The sequence below is a fragment of the Mesoplodon mirus genome (genome assembly GCF_964341445.2).
Source record: "Mesoplodon mirus genome assembly, chromosome: 3".
In the NCBI taxonomy this organism is placed as follows: domain Eukaryota; kingdom Metazoa; phylum Chordata; class Mammalia; order Artiodactyla; family Ziphiidae; genus Mesoplodon; species Mesoplodon mirus.
Window position 1 is genome coordinate 121,338,873 of NC_138978.1, and position 9,981 is coordinate 121,348,853.

The following is a 9,981-nucleotide window of genomic DNA, read 5'->3' on the forward strand; positions in this document are numbered from 1 at the left end:
CCTTATAACCTGGTATAATGGAAAAGAGTGAATATCGCAGTGGAAAATGGCAAAATGGAAATAGAAAAATGAGAATCACAAAGATAGTGTTGGCTATGCCCACCCCTAATTTGAGAAATCTGAGAATAAATAAGGTCAATGGGGATTAAAACTTACTTCTCACAGAGACGTTCACCGCCTCGCTCTGGATGAGGCCATAGCCGTTGTCAGCTGCGCAGTAGTAGCCCCCTGCGTGGCTCTCCCTGATAACAGGGATCTCCAGCTCTGCTCTCTGGGAACGCTGACTTTTCTGCCCCAGACTCTCCCTCGTGTCCCCTCTGTGCCAGGAGAACGTGGTGTTCCCCGTGCCTTCAGCCACAGAGCAGACAAGGAGCAGCATCTTCCCTTCGACCGCCTGGTCCCCCTGGGGCTGGGTCTCCAGGAACACTCCAGACACGGGGATCCCTGTGTGAACACAGACAACAGGTGAGGGCATGATGAGAGGAGGACGGGGTTGGGATGTTGGACAGGGTCACTTTTTATGGGACTTTAAGATATACTCTTCTGCAGGTGTTAGCACGGTAGCTCATAGACTGTGGATTTGGGGCCTAGAGTATCATTAAATGTAGTAACCTTTCCATCCTTATGCACAGACTCTAGGAGAGAAAAATTGGGTCTCCCTGAAAAAGCACTTGGGTTTTATGTCATGTCCTAGTTGTCAGTGTGAATTATTTTGACCTGGGAGAAGTAATAGCAATAGTGGCTATCATCACACTGACTTAGACCACATCTGTTTCCAGAAGTCCTGCTTTGGTACCTAAGACAAGCTGATATTTATTGTATTTATCTCTGTGTGTATGTATGTCTTTCTCTTCTGCTTTACATATCACGCTGTTTGTTGTTACTGGTTAGGGTCCACTTCTGTGGATATGTGTCTTCTAAATAGTTTGCCCCAAGATCTGACATCCTAGAATCTGTCAATTCAGTAGCAGAGAATTTTGTTTCTTATTTTCATTTTGTTTTGCCCAACTCTTGTATCTGCCTCCGTGAATCACCTCTGTCATTTCAAGGTGCTAGAATTTCAAAGAAAGACTAAGTTTTTAGAGAAATAGAGGTGGAAATGAAATCCTGTATTTCTTTTATTATCTACCTCACTTCTCAGTCTAAGCCTGGTGCCTCTGTCAGGATGACAAAATCCATCTGTACTGGGCAGTCCCTACCCTCACTGGGCCAGAAGGAGCAGTCAGGGGAGATACCACAGCCCGGCTCTCCAGCACTCACTCTGCACGTCAATCTGAAGCGGGAGGCTGAGTTTGTGGATGCCGCTGGTCATGGCCCCACACCAGTATGATCCTGAGTCTTCTCTCCAGATGGCTGTGACCTGGAGTTCTGGGGACGCACTCCAGTTTGAGAGGATGACCCCATGGTCTCTGAAGAAGACAAAGTGAAGCCGAGCGTCTGACCGCTCTAGAGGAAGCTGTGTTTTACAGCTCAGGTTTACAGAATTCCCCTCTGTAGGCTGGGAGTCTGTGACTTTCAGCTTTGGACGTGGAAATAGCTCTAGAGAGAAGAGGTGAATCAAGTTCTCAGTATGAGGCAGGCTTGGATTCGCGGTTCTGGAAAACTTCAGACACCTAGCAAGACAAACTTATTGACCCCTCTATCACATTTTTCTTTCCCAGGATTATTTAAGTCAAATTGTTCCACTTTCTCTGCCTCTTAGAGGACGTGGTCTCAAATATTTCCAGAGTTTGTTATGATATCAACTTATATAGGGAATTCCCTGGAGGTCCAGTGGTTAGGACACTGTGCTTTCACCGCCGAGGACCCTGGTTCGATCCTGGTCACGGAACTAAACAGATCCCACAAGCCGAGCGGCACAGCCCAAAAAAACAAAAAACACCACTTACATAGATCCCCGCGGATGTGCCCAATTTACCCTGCCCTGACATTGCTAAGCAAATTTGTATGAAATGAAGTGTTTACCTTGAATTCGAATATTTGTGAGACTTGTTCTCAATACACGATTATTTTCCAAGGATCCAATGCATTGGTAACAGCCACTGTTGTTTAAACTTGCTTGTGATACCAGAAGATCCAAGCTTTTATTAGAAACAGAAATAACTTTTCTATTCCAAAAGTACCTCACAGCAGTCAGTTTCTCTCTCGCCCTTTTCCGGCATCTCAGAACCAACTCATCACCTTCAAACACAGAATGTGGGGCCTGGAGGATGAAGGAGGCTGGAAACCACACACAGATAAGACGTTATCATTGAGGCACCCCATCCTCTGTGCATCCTGAATTACAGAGATTTTTTTTCTTCCTTTTTCCTTCCCCAGGATTTAGTCTCCTGACTCAAGCTCACTCATTTCCTTCCAAATCAGTTGACCAGCTTCAGATACAATTCCTAAATAAATCCTAAACACATCTATTTAACCATTCAGGGACAGATTCAAAAATATAAGGTTTCTAACGTGGAGCGGAAAAGCTGAGAGGAGGTGTGACTGAATCTCTGACGTCATTGATTACGGAGAAGATCAACACCAACTTGCTCACCAAATAACAGAACAGGAGTCATCAAAGACGTAGTTCTTGGAGAAATACACTAGAAATTGTTACAGTGCATTGGAGTGTGCTATGCAGAGGGCTTATGGTCACAGATACAAATTCAGGGTCAAGAGACAGTGAATGCTGTCCACTCATGAAACTCTCATGCTCTTCAGATTCTGATTACAGGCTAGTTCTATCCTTTCTCTCTGAGATGATACAGTGAATGCCTGCTCCTATAGACCAATGCCTGAGGAGTGATCTAAATTTTCTGAAATAGAGAAGGGACAGATCCTAAGACAGGTGAAGACACAAGCCCTGAGGCTGGAGATTTCCCACCTCTGAATTCCTATTTTATGGCACTTTTCACTTTCTATTTTGTGCTTAGTACATTCATGTAAAGCCCTTGAAGGCAGGACCTAAGACAGCTTCAGTTTTTTGTTTTTTTTTTTGCGATACGCGGGCCTCTCACTGTTGTGGCCTCTCCCGTTGCGGAGCACAGGCTCCGGACGCGCAGGCTCAGCGGCCATGGCTCACGGGCCCAGCCGCTCCACGGCATGTGGGATCTTCCCGGACCGGGGCACAAACCCATGTCCCCTGCATCGGCAGGCGGACTCTCAACCACTGCGCCACCAGGGAAGCCCCAGCTTCACTTTTGTATCCCCTAAAACTAAAACTTCTTTCTTTAACTGTGTGTGTAAGAATGTCTGTTGATTAATATTAGACATTTAAACTCTAATGTCAATAGCAGTTTGAAAAACACTTATAGACAGTGAGGGAGGACATGAACCTGAAAGGTCAAAGTTAGAGTAGAACGAAGGACCTCAGTTCTTGGAAAATCCAGGGAGCTAAGATGTACTGCAATCACTTCCAATGTTTTAACTAATTCACCTTCTTTCTCACCTGTAGAAAAGAGCAAGTGCACAGGGTTACTCGGGAGTGAGCCTGGGGCCTGGCAAATGTACTGTCCAGAATCACGAACCTCGAGGGTGTTTCCTGGGGTTTCACTTGGATGTTGTTTCCCAGAGTACCAACGGTACCATCTTATTTTCTCTGGTGCATAGAAGTGAAATCCATTGCAAGTCAGATTCACTCTCTCTCCATGGAAGACAGTGGTCCACGGAGGCTGGAGGGAAATCACGGGTTTGGGTACAGTAGCTGGGGAGAAGAGAAATGAGTCTGAGGTGGAGGTGTCTGCAGTCCCCACTACAGTGGTTTGTGTGGAGTGGACTGAAGCACCCAGCTTTGGAGAGTCTCTGAAAGGCCCCCTGGCGGGGCTGCTGTTTCCCCAGGTTTCAAGTTTTCCAGCTGTATTCACCTTACCCAGGAGTGCAGCAACTGCTCTTTGGTCTACAGGAACAGACTAACCTTTCAGAGGGCAACCCCAGCAGGACCTACTCACCATAGAAGATAAGTGATGGGAGGCTCGCAAACCCCCTTACCTTTTCCAACAGGCCAGGTCCTCAAGTAGATTCCTCCTGAACTCCCTCCCACCTGGGCTCTTCATGTTACACACACCTCTCTAAGATGAGCATTTGTGTGGCATGGCCATATGGTGGGGTGAGGGATTGTAGAGGGAGGGAGTATAGGAATTTGGGGTCAATTACACAGTTATGGAAAAGGGTCCATAGTATTTTTTTCCAACAAGAAGTAGGTAGGGGAGGGGTGAGCAGGCTGTTGTCTGAAGTGAAAATTATACTGAAATAACTACAAACAGTATGAGTTCTGGGAACTAGGTGCTTCTAACTCCCCACACCCCAAAGATACTCTTTCATGAAAATAAAATGTGGGCCCTGCATAAAATCAGGCCTTAACATCTTTGAATTATTAATGGACAGAAGCTGGAGAATGTAAGGGTAAATATCAATACAAATTAAAGATAAGAGGTTTAATTCTCCCTGTTGAAAATAAGGGAAACAACTTCTCCCTCTCTTTTTTCTTTCAAATGTATGTGAATCTTTATAATGGCTAAAAAGCCTCTTGCCAGTCTCATAACTCAGGAACATCTTTCTCAAGAAGGAGCCTTTTTTTTTTTTTTTTTTTTTTTTGCGGTACGCGGGCCTCTCACTATTGTGGCCTCTCCCGTTGCGGAGCACAGGCTCCAGACCCGCAGGCTCAGCAGCCATGGCTCACGGGCCCAGCCGCTCCGCGGCATGTGGGATCTTCCCGGACCGGGGCATGAACCCGTGTCCCCTGCATCGGCAGGCGGACTCTCAACCACTGCGCCACCAGGGAAGCCCCAGGAGCCATCTTTTTGAAATGCAGACATCTAGGGGGATAGCTCCCCTGGATCCTGTCTCCCCATTCCTGTGGAAGGGTAAGCATTTACCTTTGGTAGGTACCTTGTTGCAGTATGCAAGACTACCTCCAGTCCTAAAGATATGAGATGTTTATTCCTCCTCTGGATAAAAGCCAATAACCATGATAAATTTAGGATAAACTATGTGTGACAAAAGGTGCTGTCAAGTCCTCCTGCTTGAGAACTAGTTACTGTTTAATCTTGAAAATGTGTATGTAATGGGCTGAATCCCCTTGGCAATATAAGAGTGGGAGATCCTTTTCTGTCTTTGCAATCTCTTGGTGGATTGTCTGTGATGAGCATGCTTATTATTAAGCGTATGTTTTAATGTTTATTCAATACTAAAAGTGTTTGCTTTCTTTATTACCTTTGTGGAGAGGATTTCTGGGTTGGGAGATTTTGTTTTTAACTTTATTTCCTGCAGCCGTTACTGTGGCTCTTTCTTATCTGAGTGTTTATTTCCTAAGTTTTGTAGCTTCAAGGTGTGAGAGTTAGTAACTGAAGGATGAATCTACTACTGTGGCATAAAAATTATTTTGAGCTGAAGGCATTTGAGAATAGATTTTATTTTTTTTATTCTGAATTCCCTTATCTGCCTAAAAGCAAAGCCTCTGAAGAGTTCAATTGTCATAAATCACCTCCCCAGGAGCAAATAAATGATCAGCTCTTATCACCAGACACTGGAAGTTGGCAGCACACCTAAAGCAGAACTCGTCACAAAACTAGCATAGCTCCCATCTATTCTCTTAAGGGCCCATTTATCTTTCCTAAAAATCATTTGTTTTCCAGTAAGTGGCCTTCTCACCTGCCCCTTTCCCTATCCAGATGTTATATAAGTCCCAAATTCTAACTGCCTCCTTAGTTTATATTTTTCTGTGTATTCCCATAAGTTTTGAATAAAAAATTTGTCTTTTCTCTTGCTAGTCTTGCTTTTTTCAGTTTAATTTGCAGGCCCTCATTAGAAAACCTAAGAGGATAGAAAAAAAAAAGGATTTCTTCCTTGACATAATAAAAGTAATCACAGACCTAATTATTCACTATTGGAAACACCCACTCAAACATTCTTACCCCTTTAACACTACTATTTTCTAGCAGGCACAAAGATCAATGTTTTGATAAGCTAATCCTTCATTGTGTATACAATGAAAATTGATTGTAAAGTGATACTTCAGATTCTGCCAAAGATACAGTAATTCATGAAGGTGGTAAAAGTGTTGTGGTTCCACTGCTCTGATGGCTCCCAAAGCCACTGACAAGTGTAGTAGAGCAAGATCTGTTAAAAGTTGAAGAGGAGCAAACAATGATAGGGAAAATATTTGTTTGGCTTCTGAAAGTTAGTCCCAATGCCCTTCTGTTGAGCCTGTTGCCCACCAGCAGGTTTGAAAAACAGAAGCACTAACTTGCCCAGCCATGCGACACAGTTCTGAGTAAGGAGATGTCAGAGGAATAAAGCTAGGAGTGAACTAAGGGGTGAGGATTCTGGGGGAAGACTTTTCCTTTATGATGAAAGGAGAGAAGCATAGCAGGGGAGCTCTTTTGCAGTTTTAGTTTCCTACAGCTATCACATACAAAAAAAAAAAAAACAACAACCCCAAAACCCAATATTTGATCCATGCTTTGTTCTACAAATTGCCTTGGTAATCTAAATTCTGTGATGTAGAAAATAAAACACATTATTTCCATTTGTATTGTCTTTTTTCCAAAAATAAAATCTCACTGTTGGGGATATGCAGTTTACCATAAAATCATAAGTGGAATCAATTAAGTGTGTTTTTATCTTAGTACTTTCTATACTCAGGTAAGGAGGACTGTCTGTATTCAAGGGCGTACAAGCAATTGTTTTTTTAAAGCTTGAGACTTTAAATATTCTTACCTTTTTCTGTAAGAACTGCCCCAAATACACCTTAGAATTGTACCCAAATGTAATGGAAATACTCTGTTTGGGGGCAAAAACTGTAGAGTAACCTGAACGCTTGTTTTAAATAAAGAAATTAAATGTTCTGTTTGATTATAGAAACATTCATGTGTCTCTGCAGACTTTTTTTCCTTTCTCTTTCTCTAGAGGTTTATACAGATATACTATGCCCCAGTGAGTATGGGGTTGTGTTTCTCATAAAGAGAATAGAAATCTGCACTGCCTATGTTCCTGGGAAGCACCTGGGGTTAGGGAAATGGAGACTGGGCAGTAGGTCTTTTACTGGAGGGAAGGGAGAACTTCTTTGGTGTATGCAGCTTTATTCCTCGCTGGTCCAAGTAAGTTGCCCCTGCTATGTGCAGGCGGCCCAGTGGTCAGGGGGAGACACATCTTGTCAGCATCTTTAAGAGGTTGGGACTGAGTCAGTGGGTTCTGAGATTAGCCACATCTACTAGCTGACACTCTCTGTATTTTATTCTCCATCCTAGAATGTTTAACAAAACCTAGTCCAGTTAAGATCTCCTCCCAGTTAGGCAGAGATTTGTGGGAAATGGGCTGTAGCCACAGCACTGAGGGGGAGAATCACAGGCCCAGAAGCTGCAGGGGATGGTGTGCATCAAGGGGCAGTGGATCCCACTGGCTGGAGCTGGCTGACCATAAGCAGCTCCCTGGATGGGGGTGGGGTGGGGTGGGCTGGACAAATCCGCAGGGATTGCCAAAACTCGTGGAGACAGCTCCCAACAGAAGGCTGGACTTTCTGCTGACCAGTAGGATGGGGGCTCAAAGTTATCATGATCTGAGCTTATTAATAGAGAAATGTCTACACAGAATGCTGAAGTTTGGGATGAGTTGGTTGCCCATGGCTCTGTCAAGCTAGGGGGGACGTGGGGAAGCCGGCAAGTTGGTTGCACTCAGCCTCTCCCAGTGAGGTAATGGCTTATTTCTATCCTTCCTCTCTCAGGATTCTATGCATTCTGTCAAGTTGGCTAGAATCCCACATCAGGTGGGGACACCCCCTTTCCTTGAATTCTGTGACATGTATCCCAGCCCTGCCTCCAAGATCATCCAGCACCATGCCAGGTTTCATCCAGGAGTGTGACTCCCAAACTCTTAGGGTCAGAGTCCTAAGATATGTTTTCACCTGCCCGTAGTCCTCAAGGAAATGATGCGGGCACAGCAAGTCCTCTTTTGACAAGTATGTGAGATACAGGATAGTTATTAAGGTATCCAGAAACATAAAAGAGAAAAGGAAAGAAAAGATGGACTTACCAAGTGGTCCACTGACTGGAGCTGCTGCAAGAGAGTCAAGAGCCAGGCATCAGCACAAGGCAACGAGTCCCAAACCATTCTACCATGAGAGTCCACCCGCCCATTTTCGACTTCCAGCCAAACGGAGGAGAAACGAGTCCAGTTCCACCCACCCTGGAGAAACAAGGTAACGCCATGGCCAAAAGCTCAGGCTGCAGACTCAGGCAGAAACAGGTTTGAATTTTAGCTGTGTGGCCCTGGGCAAACTACACAAAACCTCCAAGGCTCAGTTTTCTCCTCTGTAACATGGGGGCCATCAAACTGACCTCATGGCCATATTTTAATGAGTTAAATTAGTAAGTCATCAATTAAGGGTTGCTGTAATTATTTTTTTTGACATGACTGTGGCTGCTGCTGAGGCTTGGCTTCACTATCTTCTTTCCTGGAGTGTTATTCTCCTCCTTCATTATGAAGCAAAAGCAAGTTACACTCACACATCAAAGCTCAGATGAAATCCAACCTCCTCCATGAAGCCCTCTGAGATGCCTCTAGGCTGCAGCACCCTCACTTTTCTATTGATTCAGAACCCCTCCCATTCCAGCTCAGTTGAAACTCATAACTGGACATACAGTATGGGGCAGTGGTTAAAAGCACAGCTCCAGTGTCAGATTATGGGTTTGAATCCTGACTCTGCCACTTTACTACTGCATGAAACTTAAGGCAAGAGACTGTCTCTATGCCTTAGATTCCTTATCTGTAAAACAGGATTTATAGAAGTTCCAGCTCATCAATTGTTAGAGGATTGGATACATTAATACAATGGGATATTCTTAGAAGACTGTCTGACATAGGGCTCAGCAAGAATTAATTATTATCAGCAAGAATTAATTATCATTATCCTATGATCCATTGTGTAATATTTTTCTTGTATTGCCAAGTCAAATGCTCTTTCATTTGTCCTTTGATTTCTTTATCAGAATGTCAGTTCTTGAGGGCAGAGGCCGTGTTCTCCGTGTCCCTGCATACTCTGCATTGCCCAGCACCATGCTATGACCCATATAGCCATTCATTCACTATTTACTGAGTTCCCATAATGTTCCAGTCACACTAATAACTCTTCCTTTCTTAATTGGAGTCTGGAGATATAGCTGAGAACAAGGCAAACACATTTAACAAAATTCAGTGTACAAATGACTGACTGGTCTTTATTTCCCTAAGCTTGGGCTACTAGAAAATCAGTGTCTCATTTGGACAAATATTGGCAAGCAGGGAAGAAAAATCAAAGGGAAATTGTCTTATTTCTCCTCTTCTCATGCTCTTTGCAAACATCAGAGCAGGCTTGATCTTAGAGTACAAAAAAGAAATAACTATTCTCAGCAGAAAATCATTCTACATCAGCTCACAGTCAGAACATGGCCCTTTCACAAGGGACTCAGTTCATCTTTCACTCTTGGTTTTCATGATCTGTGATTAGAAAGGTAACCAGATTTAATTGTAGTTTTCTGCACGGAAAAATAAGCCCACTTTTGGGGGGGTGGTAAGAGGAATTTTTCATAGGCAATTAAAAGCAAACAAGGAACACATTATTAGAAATAATTTTTCCCCTCTCATTCCATTGTATCAATATCTTTCCCCTTTGTTCATTTTCTGCTGTTCTAAATGGGAGTAAAATCCATTTTTTCAGCAGCACAGAGGAGAGGTCTTTTGCCTGCAGAGAGGCTCCGTTTTTACAGCACACAGAGGCTTCCCCCCACTACTTACCTAGGACCAGCAAGGATGCCCACAGTAGCATGGAAGTCTGCTCTGGAGTCCTGAGAAGCATCTCATAGGAGACAGGCCAGTTCCCAGTGCTGGAGAGTGAGTTCAGCAAGTTGTTACTCTGAGTACAGCTGGTTGAGTTAATGAAGTGAAAGGAGGAAGTAGGGGAATCTTTCTTAAAATACCGAAGAGTTATGTTACCAGGTATAAGAAAATCTCAATGACGGAAGTCAA

At 43.9% G+C, this 9,981-nt stretch overlaps 1 protein-coding gene across 1 annotated transcript in view; it reads right to left on the reverse strand.

The window, feature by feature from the left end:
- Positions 1-9,781, reverse strand: part of FCRL5 (Fc receptor like 5) — a gene marked incomplete at its 5' end in the record, with an annotated part of 85,836 nt that extends 76,055 nt beyond the window's left edge. The window contains 6 exons of the mRNA XM_082613444.1: positions 157-444; positions 1,261-1,539; positions 1,966-2,220; positions 3,431-3,685; positions 8,011-8,031; positions 9,751-9,781. Of these exons, the coding sequence (XP_082469570.1) occupies positions 157-444; positions 1,261-1,539; positions 1,966-2,220; positions 3,431-3,685; positions 8,011-8,031; positions 9,751-9,781 (1,129 nt within the window). The remainder of the gene's footprint in view (positions 1-156; positions 445-1,260; positions 1,540-1,965; positions 2,221-3,430; positions 3,686-8,010; positions 8,032-9,750) is intronic.
- Positions 9,782-9,981: the final 200 nt, after the last annotated feature.